The following is a 12210-nucleotide window of genomic DNA, read 5'->3' as shown; positions in this document are numbered from 1 at the left end:
TCAGGTCCCAAGTTTGTATCCGCACTGCTTCTAACCATTAGTTTCTTTTACTGGATAACTGTGAAATTAGTTGATGGTTTCATTTGAAACCTTAGTTTTGTGCACACCTACCATTTGCTTTGGTAGTGCCACTGCTCAGTGAGCACATCATCTTCATTAAGCAAAATCTTTTCTCTGTTTTAAGAGATCAACACAGCAGCCTTGCGTTTTTCCCTTTCAAGGGGGCTCCTCAAAAGATACAGTCTGTATACATCCCATGGAAACACCTGTAAGAATTGCATGCATCTTGGTGGATGGCAATTGCTTGGGCTGTGCTTCATCAGCACCAGCCCAGCTAAGCTGAGCAACCACAAACCCTCTCGACTGGCTGGGTGGCACAGGTGGGGTGTGCTGGTGAATCTCGTGGAGCAGACTGCAAAGCACATTCATGCAGAAAACTGTGTCTATTCTTACACAGTTTCACTAAAGCTGAGCTCACAGCTTGACTGGCTGCTCCTTCCTACAAATACCCAAGAAAAGTTATAGCCTATTGGTATGCCCAGGAAGAGAATTGCTTTTGGCCAGACACAGGCTGCTCTGTCCCTGCCTTGGAGGAGGGGTGCACTGGCCATGAAATGCATGTCCTCACTGGCACCTGGCTGACACTGGCCATGCCTAAGTGGTCTTTTTGGCTCTGGAATTGAACTATGGTGAATTAGATAATTTCAGCTCAGCTATAGACTGTCGGTGTCTGAAGTTACGAAGGAGATGCATGCTTGGTGTTCTTTTGGTGAATTTCTGATTCAGATACAGCTGAAGATATTCTGTACCTTAAAATATTACTCCCACAGTTCTGCTCACTCAACCATACTAGCATGAAACTGGCTGCTCACCAGACTGGCCAGTTCCTTTCCTCTCAACATACAACCCTAAGAAACCTTTGTAAGGTTTCTCAAATGCAGTCAGCAACAAACCTACACTCATAGCTGGCCAGCTCCAAGAACAACTGCACTTTTTGCTCTGTCTTGGGCTGCCTTTAAAGTTCTCTGCCTCATCTTGGAAAGGCTGAATGTGGCTGTTCCCCATAAAATACAGCAGTTGCCAGGTTTCCCAATTTCCAGTTTTGCAGTCTCCTGCACTTGCTGCAAAAAAGTGGCTCCGTGAGAAAAACACAAGCCCCTAGCCATCCAAAGTTCACAACTGCACAATTAAGATAGCTCACTGTAAGCCAGGCTTTGATTGCTTATGAAGATGAGGAAAAGAGTACTGAGCAACCCAAAAAAGCACTAGTGTGAAGTGAAAGGCCTCCAGATAAAGAAAACAGTTTGTATTCCAGCCCAAGTACAAACAACAATTTCTAAGTCACCAATGAAAATTGAGCTTGTTCTTTAATTTACCTGTTCTTTACACAGAAAGGGCATCAAGGTACATCTCTGGGTAGATGACAGCATCATGACCTCTTTGTGTAGTTCTCCTTTCCGGGAGTGTGCTGCTGCTCAGCTGGAGTTAGATGAAGTCCCCAGCACCACCCCTCTTAAAATAAGGAGGCCAGTCCCTTTTGGGGTAGCAAGCTGTGGTAGCCTACTTAGAACAAGACAACTTGTTAGCTTAACTCGCTTTGGCCATCCAGTTTTTGAAACCTTTAAATACGCACAAAAATATCAGAGAGCAGTCACAGCACAACATAGAAGATAACTTAGACTCAGGTCTGGGCTGATAAGCCTTTTATTTCCCCAGCACCCAGCACTCTTCACAAGGACAAAGAAGACAGACAATTTTTCACTCACCTCCTAGCTCTCTACTGAGCAATGTCTTTTCCTGACTCTTTTTGCTCTGGATGATTAAGTCTTGTTATCTGAGATGATACTTTATAGCTGTCTGGGAGAACAAGAAGTCACATATGCCTTCAGAGTGGCACAGAAACACATTGGACCCCACCTTTGAAATTTGATTCATTTGCACTTGAGCATGTTAATTCTAGATCTGAGACCCATCTTATTCCATTCTGGCCATTAAGTACAAGAAAACACAAATTTTAGATATTTGTGAAAGCTGAACTGCAAAGCTGCTTTGATGTATTTTCCACTAAAAAAGAAGAACAGCAGAATTCATGATGCTGTAATGCAAATGAATGTGGTTTTGCACTGTATAAATGTGTTTCCTCTGAAAAAGATTTTGATTCCTTGAAAATGACAACTGCTGCCTGCTGTTGCCTGACTTAGCAAGAGCAGCACTTATTGTACCTAGAGGATAGAAGATGGAGAAAGCTTACCAACCTCTTAAAAAACCCTAACCACAAAAAAACCTACTCATCTTTGCCATAAGCGTTATGAATTTTTTGCTCATACACTTCCTTTTAGTTACCCAGAGTTTGGTTTATGTTCTTCCAACCACTATTCATTTGCTAGCTGGAACGCAATATTGGGAAAAGGATAAGGCTGATAAGACTATTGTCTCTAGGTAGGGCAAACGAGATACATCCAGCACATTTTAGTGGTTAATTAAAAAAATAAACTGAAACAAACAAAGCCCTTCTCCCCATTGAAAACCTCAGAGCCATGCAGCCGCTGGGGTCCCTAGAATTCAGCATTTAGCAAGTGGCAGTGCTGGGTGATAAAGGCACTGGGAACACAAAGGACTCACTGAAATAATTTCTGCTGAGCATATTCATGTATAGCACCAGGTGGAAGAAATTACAAAAGCAGTCACCAAAGACGGGGGCAAACAAGCTCTGATTTCTCAGCCAATAATCTATCTGTAGGTGTGGGAGTGAGTGATTCATAACTTGCCCTTATTAAATATGCTCTAGATAAAAGTTGTCCTAATTTAAACCAAAAAGGCCAATCTGCAAAAGAATGACTTATATGCTCACCAACAAATTACATGCTCACCTACAAGCGATGAACCCACACATATCACAAGCAAATTGCCAGCTTAGCAAATATGCAGTTGATGCATGCAGAAATGTTGATTTTTTGTTTAGCTCTGCTGCACCAAGTGATACTAAGTAGGAAGTTCATAGAGCCACAAGGAATGAATGTAGTGCTGGGAGTGAAGGCAGCACAAAGTATTAAAATTCATTTTAAAGCTAAGTCTGAAATATGCCTGCAGTGAGAGAATTAAAGAAGGAACCTCATTTCAGCTGCAACATGACACAGAATAATTCATTCAAAGGTCACACATAACTGTAGGGTATTTGTTTTCTGCTAATATTTAGTTGCACTCCTAGATTTCTTTTCGTGACTCCAGATTCATTACAGTCCATTGCTGAGACTTGTAGCTAGCCCACAGCTCTGAGAAGACAGAAGTTGAAAAGCCCTTGAAACCTCCCAATTCCATAAGGTGTTTCCCAAATGGTATGAATCATGTTGCCTTCATTTCCTCTGTCACGTGATTTTCTTACAAGGTTTACCCAAACTTTGTTTGGGTTCTGCTTTTTTTTTTTTTTTTTTTTCCTCCTTCAAATCTCATTTTTAGATGAGAGAGGAATAAAAAAAACATGTGTTAAGAAATCGCAAGTTTTTTCTTCTCCAAGTCCTGTGGTACAAATGCTAGTGCCACTTTTTCTGCAGGAAGTGCAGAATTTCCCCAGAAAGACCAAATTACCTCCAAAGCCAGGTGGCAATTTGAAAAATGTTACTTGGAGCTTCCCCCCCCCCCCCCCGTATTTACTGCTGCAGCAAAGGGTTGCAGTGTGTAAGGTGAAAGAGCAGTCCGCAAGTCAGAAGAGTGGCTCTCAGCACTAGCAAGTGAGTTTCACAGTTCAGCTAGAAGGGTTCCAGAAAGACACTATTTGCACTCATCCATATGAAGTGTCCATATGACATACACAGGTGAGTCCCTACTTAAGGTTTTATTCTTCTGCCAGTTTTGTTGCTTGGAGATAAAATTACTATGTGTGAGAATGTCACATTGTCATCAAATGGCAAGTAACTTTTTTCAGTAAATTACATCACTTTATGTAACAACGAACATCCATTTGATGCCAGTCCCAACCAAGCCACAGGTGGCCAGGACCTGAGGAGACCAGCAGCTTTGGGTCCTTTGCTATGTGCCACCCTTTTCTGCTATCTCCCACCCTTTTCTGCTATCTCCTGAAGACAGCAGTGGATGAATACCCCTGTATTCCTGCTGTTCACTCTTTGCAAGCACAATTACCCTTCCAAAAGGTGTACATTGCATGACACCTCCCAGAGCAGAGCTTCATCAGGAAAGTCCTATTGATGGAAAAGCCTTGAAAGCTCATTTAAAGAAAAGCGTGTCTTGGCTACTATACAACTTGCATGTAAGGCACTAGTTTAGTGTTCCATATACCTCAGTCCTCTTGCCAATAAGCATTTGTTTGCCAACTTGCAGCTATGAATCAAACACCTGAACTGGCTAAAACTGGCACATGCCCTTTAAATAGTTTAACAGCTGCATGCATGTAAGTAGCTGTATCTTTCAGAAGCATGAGTGCTAAACTACTGATCTCCAGTATGCAAATTGAGCAGAAACTGGGGGAAGAAGTCCTCTTTCTATGACAGCCTCTCCTACAATTTTCCAATTCCCCATCTCCCCTCCAGCTCAAGGAATAATTGGAAATTTGGAGGTAGCCACCACAAGCCCATAAAAGCTCTCAGCTGTTTCACACCAGGTAAAGTCCAGTCCAAAAGCAACCCAGGCTTCACAGACAAACTGCTCCCTGCCCTACATTGATTACTGACTGGAAACAGCTGAGAATTCAAGTCTTTACACTCTTTCACCTTCACTTATCTATATAAAAAAACAGTGTGTTTTGAAATAGGAAAAAAAAAAAAAAAAGAGAGAAGAAAAGGAGGATGTGGTTATGCCATTTAGTAAGAGTACTGGTAGAGTATGGTCTGTAGGCAAATGCTGTCATGCTTTATAGAACAACCTGGACTGAAGCAATGCTGCTGATCTGCTTGCTGGGGTTCAGGTAAAGTAATTAATATTTTAACTAATAACTTTTTTTTTTTCAATAATTTAATAGCAGCATGGATTGTAGAGCACTATTTTTAAGCTAGTTGGATGATTATTTCTTATAAAGATTGAACAGTAAGATCAAGCATGTAGTGTTGCTTAGCTTAGAGCATAAAGACAGATTTCTGCTTTAGTGATAAGCATAAAAATATTCTGTTGCAATCAAAATACTTAGAATAAAATGATAAGAAATTATCCAACTACAGATGAAATATACAGCAGATGTGGGACTTACTGCTCTTCATTGCACTAAGCCATCTCGCTCTTCTCCTGTGCATCCACAAGAGAACAATTTATAGCTAACATAAATAATATTCTAGAAAACAGATATAAACAAAGTCTGCTTCAAAGCAGTAACATTACTTGGTTTGTATTGATTCGGAGGGTAATTACGGTAAATGCTGTAAAAGTCCTTGCTGAAGCAGTGACCTGAATTTTCCTCATTCCTCTTTTGTAGTATAGCTAGATTAAGAATGATTGGTTTGCTGTGTTCTGTCATCTGATTATAACTTCCTTACTAATAAAGCTACACCTACACTTACAGTAAGTTATAGATTTTTATGATGAGGATATTCCTGCTAATGAAGCTTTCATGGGTAAGAATATCCTTAATCTGTCATCCCCCAATCTGTGCTAACATACAGACTTGGGTGAATCCCAGCTAGAGCCAGATGAACTCAGATCTGAGCTACAAAGAGGAAACCATTCATGCATCCCTCTGTGCTGCAAAAAACCTAGTGAAGCTAATACTGTAAAACCTTGCTGTTCCATTTCCTAGGTCAGCATGCCTTCGCTGCTAGCTCCTGCTATCGGTAAACACAATTAACATTTAACTAGTCCATAGGAAGTAGAAAATCCTCACTCAGTAGGAGAAATTTAGAACAAACAGAGCAGAGATGACACAGGGTCTGGACCAGCTAAGACACGCTCCCTCAAATAGTGTTAATTACAGGTTCTTATGTTATCTTTTGGCTTCTAGAAGTTGTCTGAAACAGTGCTAGAGCTGCAGGCAATTCCTTCAGGAAACTTGTGGAGGACAGGAATTTTCTTCAGAAGACTGGAAAAGGGCAAACATGGTGCCTGCCCCTTAAGAAAGTGGAAAAGGAGGAGTTGGGAAATGGTAGATAACTAAGCCTGGGTTCAGTATTTGGAAAAATATTGGAATCATCCACGGAAGAATCTGTTTGCAAGCACCCAGAAGACAACACAACCGTAAGTAACAATCCACACAGATTCATCTGATAATGACTGAAATAGAAGTAATTTGACTTTCTTCTGTGACACATTGACAGCACTGGGGGACAGGGTGTAGGAGAGGGAAATAGGCTTCAAAAACTGTCTCTGAAGAAATTCTCCTAAGCAAACGAAGGAAACATGATCTGTATGGAACTTCTATATGATTAGTTTGTACCCACTGAGATACTAATCAGACTCTACCATACAGGAAAGATGTATTTGGTACAGTTCAGTATCTTTCAGATTCAGTATCATCAGTATTTTTATTAATAATTTGGACAATGCAGTAAAGATGATGTTTATGAAATGACTGCAAGGTTGTTTGTCAATGAAAATGACTCTTCAGATAATTTTGGGCAAACGTATTACTCAGTGTAAACTGTTTGCAAACAATTCCCTTGGATTACTCGAGAGGTGACATTTAAATTTGAGGGGAGGCAAAATGATAAAAAAAACCAAGTTTTGAGAATCAGGCACTCCATTTGAGTACTTGAAATTACCAGTTTAAAGGCTGGGTAACATTTTCTTGAAATTAACCATTTTCAGGAGTAATGCTATACGTAATTTTGTACTAATGAATTCTAAAAAAAAAAGCATTTAGTGAAATAGAAACCCAGTAAAAGTAGCATCAAAACTCATACTTTTAAGAGCCATCACAAGAAATTTTCTGATATATTTATATTGCACACAAAGTGCTGGATTAAGAGGCTGTCACTCCCCAAAAATGTTTAATGGCATCTGATTTTTCCACAGCTAAATGGATGCCTTTGGGTCACAGGACACACGCTCACACAACACCACATTCCTATTTCCTCTTACCTGCCCTGCCCTTACATGACAGCAGCGTCTGCCTACAATAATCCCTTGTACATGTGGCACCAATGCATCTCCACCTTCACTGGAATTCTCTCACCTCTCATGTACCACAATCACATGATTTTCTAAGCAGCTGCCACACATTGCTGGCTCAGAGGGATTGCATCAATCTCAGATTGACTAACAAACCAAGGTTTTCTTTTTGTTCTCGTTTCTGACAGATAAATCCACTGATAACAATCAGATTTCCTTTTGCTATTTCCTAAGTTCACAAAGCTGTGACAGTCCCACTCATGCAGCTCAGTCCAGTTCTCTGGAAGAGGCAGTCGGATCCAGCCCCTGACCAACAGCACCTCCTCGCAGGTCACACTTGCTCCTACAGTGGGGTCACTGGGGGAAACACTGCCAAGGAGTAGTCTTGGGGAATTTGTGCATCCCCCTAGTAACCTCCATGCAGCCTGTTTGTAGTCCTCATCAGCATTCTTGCAACCATTTCCTCACCTAATTAACAGCCCTTGTTCTAAACTCCATTTTTTCTACTGCTATTTAGTTATTTCTAGTATACTTTACTGAAATGCAGGTGCCTTTGATCTTCGGCCTTTCCCTTATCTGAAGAAGCAGACAATTCATCAAAGATAATGGTCTGGCAAGAACTGTCAAAGCCTTGTTTAGTAGTTTTCCTCAGAAATCTGTACAAAGCTTTGACTCAACCGTTATAGAAGTGCTTTAATCACATTTGACACTCTTTCCTTCAACAGATAAACTAGATTGATCCTTTTCCAGATACACTAATAACATACATACTTCGTAACAATTACTGGGTTGGACCTTCAGCTTTATGTGCCTCCTCTTTCCATAGTCTGAGCTGGAAATAAACTGTTTTCACTAATACGAGCATGTTAAGCTCTGAGTGCACTCTGTATTCTGATGCAGTTATTCCCATCATCACTCGCTGATTCCTGTAAGTCATCCCACCTCTGACCTCCAGCACAGTATCAGCATCCATATGAAAAGCAAAGGTATAAGATTTGGCACAACCCAAGGCCATCTCCTCAGTTAATATTTAGCAAATCTACTTGTTCTCCATTCCTCTCTCTCCCTTTCTCTTTTAATATATTTTACTTTAGCCATGTAAACAAAAAATCTTTCACTAATTGTTTTTTGGTGTCTTTGCTAAAGTCCAGCTCCATTTGGTAGTGCTTATGAGCTACCTATCACTTTTTGTCCTCCAAAGCCGAGATTCCCCTCTTGATCAAATTATTCTTAAAACCTCTTCACTTACTCCTGAAATTTCTTCTGAGCTACTTGGTTGGCTGAGCTGGACTGGAAACTTTAAATACCAATTTCTTCTCTTTCATTAGGATTTTTTGTGATTTTGATTTAAAGAAGTTATCAAAAAGCACTTCTAAGGCATAGTTTGTTAAAGCATATGTGTATTTTTAAGAATGGTGATAACACTTATTCCACACAAATTATACTTTTTTAATGAACTGTATTATCAAGATGTTATGCCTTCCATTTGTTAATCTTTGCCAGATTATCTAAAATAATCAGTTAAAATTTAATGTACTTGCAAACCCAAAATTTAAAGAATGCTGAAAGATAAACACAAGCTAGAAAACGCGCTTACTCAATTTGCACCTAGATAAAAGATCAGTCTTCTTAAGCTGACCTTCTAAAAAACTCCATCGGATACAAGCACTATATGAAATTAAAATATCCATATAAATGTGGGTGTAGTAAAAGCCCATCAGTAAAAGCTACTGATGCATAGGGAATCACGGGTATAAGAGCAAAATCCCAGCTATCAGTTTGACTTGCCTTAATATGGAACAATAATGTCATGAATTTCTGTGTAGTGAAGGAACCGAACATAAGCATTATGGAAGTTTCAATATATGTACAAGTTACTAGAGATACCCAGTACACTTTAGAGTTTTTAAAAACACATGCTTGAATTGGTCAGTGTCTTCAATATCTGAATGGGATTACCTTAAAAGGCATGGTAGTCAGTGGGTGCAGACTACCTGTCATTGAGAATCAGGCTCCTTCATAACAATAGAAAGCTCTGTGCTAGAAATGAGGATTCACTTTCAGTAATAGCCAAAGACTGATCAGGTGTATAGCCCAGAGTTGTGTTTTAAAGTATCTTGCTCTGATATATCAAGGCATTAACTGGGAGCCTTACACGTTTCCAACCTGTTCTCTCTGTCGTTTTAGGGGAGAAATGACCAACAGCAGCAGGGAATGCAATTTTACAGACATCGACAGAATAGCAAAGACCCTGCGGTTGGGGATCTCCATTCCCACCTTCATTCTTGGGCTGGTTCTCAATACCCTGGCCCTCGCCGTGTTCTGCTGCTTTTGGAAGAAACAAACCAAAACCTCCGTTTACATGATCAATCTTGCGCTTGCAGATGTCTTGCTGCTTCTCTCACTCCCACTCAAGCTGTACTACTCTATCACAGCAGCGCCCGGACTCCTGTGCTCATTCATAGAGTCTCTCTATTTCGTCAACACGTACGGCAGTATCTTCATCATTGTCTGCATTACTGTAGACAGATATATCTGCATAAGGCACCCATTTGAAGGTCGAGCTAACCAATCCCCCAAATGGGCTATCTTGATTTGCTGTTTCATCTGGGCAGTAGCTTGGCTTTGCAGCAGCCCAATGTATGTATTTCACAAGAAAGATTGTTTTAAATGCTTTTACAACATGTCAGAACAGGCGTGGAGCATCCCCCTCATTGTTTCTGTGGAAACCTTTGGATTTCTGATCCCACTCACAGTAATGGTTTTCTGCTCTGCCCAAAACATATGGATACTTCTGAATCACAAAAGTCAAGCTAAAAAGCAGGTAGAAGGCAGTGGCTCCTTACGAGTCATTATCATCAACCTCGTGGTGTTTTTGGTGTGCTTCACACCTGTCCACCTTGCGATTTGCCTACAGTGCCTGGTAAGACAGCATGTGATAGTGGACTGCAGTCTGAAACAAACCATCAGTCTCTTCATTCAGGTGTCAATGATATTAGCCAACCTGAACTGCTGCCTGGATGCCATCTTTTATTACTTTGCTGCAAAAGAATTTCGTGAGAAAACGCACCTCAAAAAGGTTATTGAACTATGTCCTGTCTTTAAGCCTTGTGCAGCATGATGGCACTGCCTGCAGTGGAAGAACACCTCTTCCTTGGCTCCCACTTGCCTCACAGGACACCAACAGCATTATCCCTGACATAGCAGTAGGGTCACCTTGGCCATGGCAGGGAGGGTGCAGGAGGGAGAAGGACAAAGTTTTTCTGGTGAATGTGAACCTGTTCTGTATTTTTCTTCCCTTTAAAGATGAAAGGAGAAAAATGTTGGAAAAAGGAACCAGCATTAGCAAAATGACAGACTGACCAAAAGAAGCATTAGCCTTGACGGTATCTAGTAAATGTGAAAGGCTTGCCAGAGGAAAACTACCCAGACCACTGGAATGCCACTTAAAATCAGCCTTTGTCATTGCTGCACCAGTTTCCCTTTTGCCAACATGATCAGAAAGTTGCTGCTAAGGGCCAAACATAGAAATAACTATTCAAAACCATCTTTCTAACTTAGAAGGTATCTGAGAGTTAAAAGGCAGTATCCAGCCAAATGTCTGACTCTGCTCTTTCCTTCTGCAAGATTTACAGAAGGTCACTGCCGGAGGTCATTTGCTTTGAGCAGCTTGGTCAGCCTGAAATAATTAATAATGAATCCTCCCTCCTGTAAGCATTATACACTGGTCAGGGCTGCTACATAGGACAGCAGCCCCTACTCTTCCATGGAGGATGGGCTGCCCAGTACACAACCCCAGCGGAGTATCTTGGGTACCAGCAATTCCTTGAGCAACAAACATTTCTGATTATCTTCCCTGAGGAATCAGCATGGTTTTCTCCTGCGATTTTAAAACTGTTTTTGTACATGAAAACCAAAAAGAACCCCTTCAAATATGGCATTTAGTGAAAGACTGTACGTGATTAACTGTATGTGATTAACTGTATTTCTACATCACTGTATTTCTGTCAAAGATATAACATGATAAATGTATGTAATTCTTCTGCCTGTCTTATTCTTTCTTGGAGGAGGGAAATCAGGAAAGCAAGCCCTGCATCACAGAAAAATAGGGAGTACCTGTCGGATAAAAACTCCTCACTCCCAGCTGGAAGACTAGACCAGCTGTCCACCTCATTCCTTAGAGAAGTCCTTCTAGCCTGTTCTGTACACTTCACAAAACGTCTCTGGACATGCCTCAGCCCTTCTTGGTCAGCACTTCTGGTATGTCACCACCCTTATGCCATTTGCAAGTTTGGCTCCGAGTCTAAACTAAAGGTTTCTTTGTTGCAATTTAAGCCTACCATTTCTTGTACCATTATGTTGGCATGGTTCATGCTCCTAGCCAGAAACACTTTCACAACAAGAAGTCCATTTCTGTGCCTTTTAAAAACAGCTGTAAAAACGGTCTAAGATTGCTTGTAATCAAGTCTTCATTCTGGGGCAGACATTCCCTTTATTCAAAATGTGAAAAGAAATTACCTTCGGTCTGGAGCAAATTAAAAAGAGAGGGGGCCAGTTTTGAAAATACAGTTTGCTGTCAATTGATTTCCATAGAAATGATTGATTGTGCAAGTGGGCAGCTGCACATATCTAATACTGGGCCTAGTGTACGAGCATTTCAAAACTTGTTAGTACTAAAACTACGACCACAGCTGAGGCATGCAAGGAGCTCAGAGGCAAAGAAAAGTTTTTATCATCATTTTCACCATTATCTGCAGAGGGGCAAGAGGAAGAGCTTTCCAAAACAGTAGGTTTTCAAAACATTATTTGCTACTGCCTCAATCATTCAGAAATTTGCAGCCTTTCCAATATGAGCTAACCTTTCTTTTTTGTGCCTTTCATGTTACTTCACATATGAAATATGTGTGAGAGAGAATATGTTCTACTAAATAAACTGTATATATGAAGTGTATGATTTGAAAATACCTTTTAATTCCCCAATCTGACAGCAGTGTATGATTCTTATCTTCCTATTTCATCATAAACTTTTACCATTTTCTCCTTAAAACAGCTCCAAGACTTAGTTGGAGACTTTCCTTTCCAAGAACTACTTCAGGTTTGTAACTATGGCAACCAAGAACAACTGAATAAACAGTAATAAACAGAAAAAGTAAAAACAGGAAA

General features: G+C 40.5%; 1 protein-coding gene across 1 annotated transcript; it reads left to right on the top strand.

Annotated features, from left to right (window-relative positions):
• The first annotated feature begins 4925 nt into the window (after window positions 1-4925).
• On the top strand, window positions 4926-11089 carry LOC115347467 (G-protein coupled receptor 55). The gene is made up of 2 exons (XM_030028898.2): window positions 4926-6174; window positions 9235-11089. The coding sequence occupies exon 2, from the start codon at window positions 9242-9244 to the stop codon at window positions 10166-10168; it is 927 nt and encodes a 308-aa protein (XP_029884758.1). The 5' UTR covers window positions 4926-6174; window positions 9235-9241; the 3' UTR covers window positions 10169-11089.
• The last annotated feature ends 1121 nt before the right edge of the window (window positions 11090-12210 follow it).

Source organism: Aquila chrysaetos, chromosome 10 (assembly GCF_900496995.4).
Source record: "Aquila chrysaetos chrysaetos chromosome 10, bAquChr1.4, whole genome shotgun sequence".
Lineage (NCBI taxonomy): Eukaryota > Metazoa > Chordata > Aves > Accipitriformes > Accipitridae > Aquila > Aquila chrysaetos.
The sequence above is the reverse complement of the archived record's forward strand: the minus strand, read 5'-3'. Positions and strand labels throughout refer to the sequence as shown.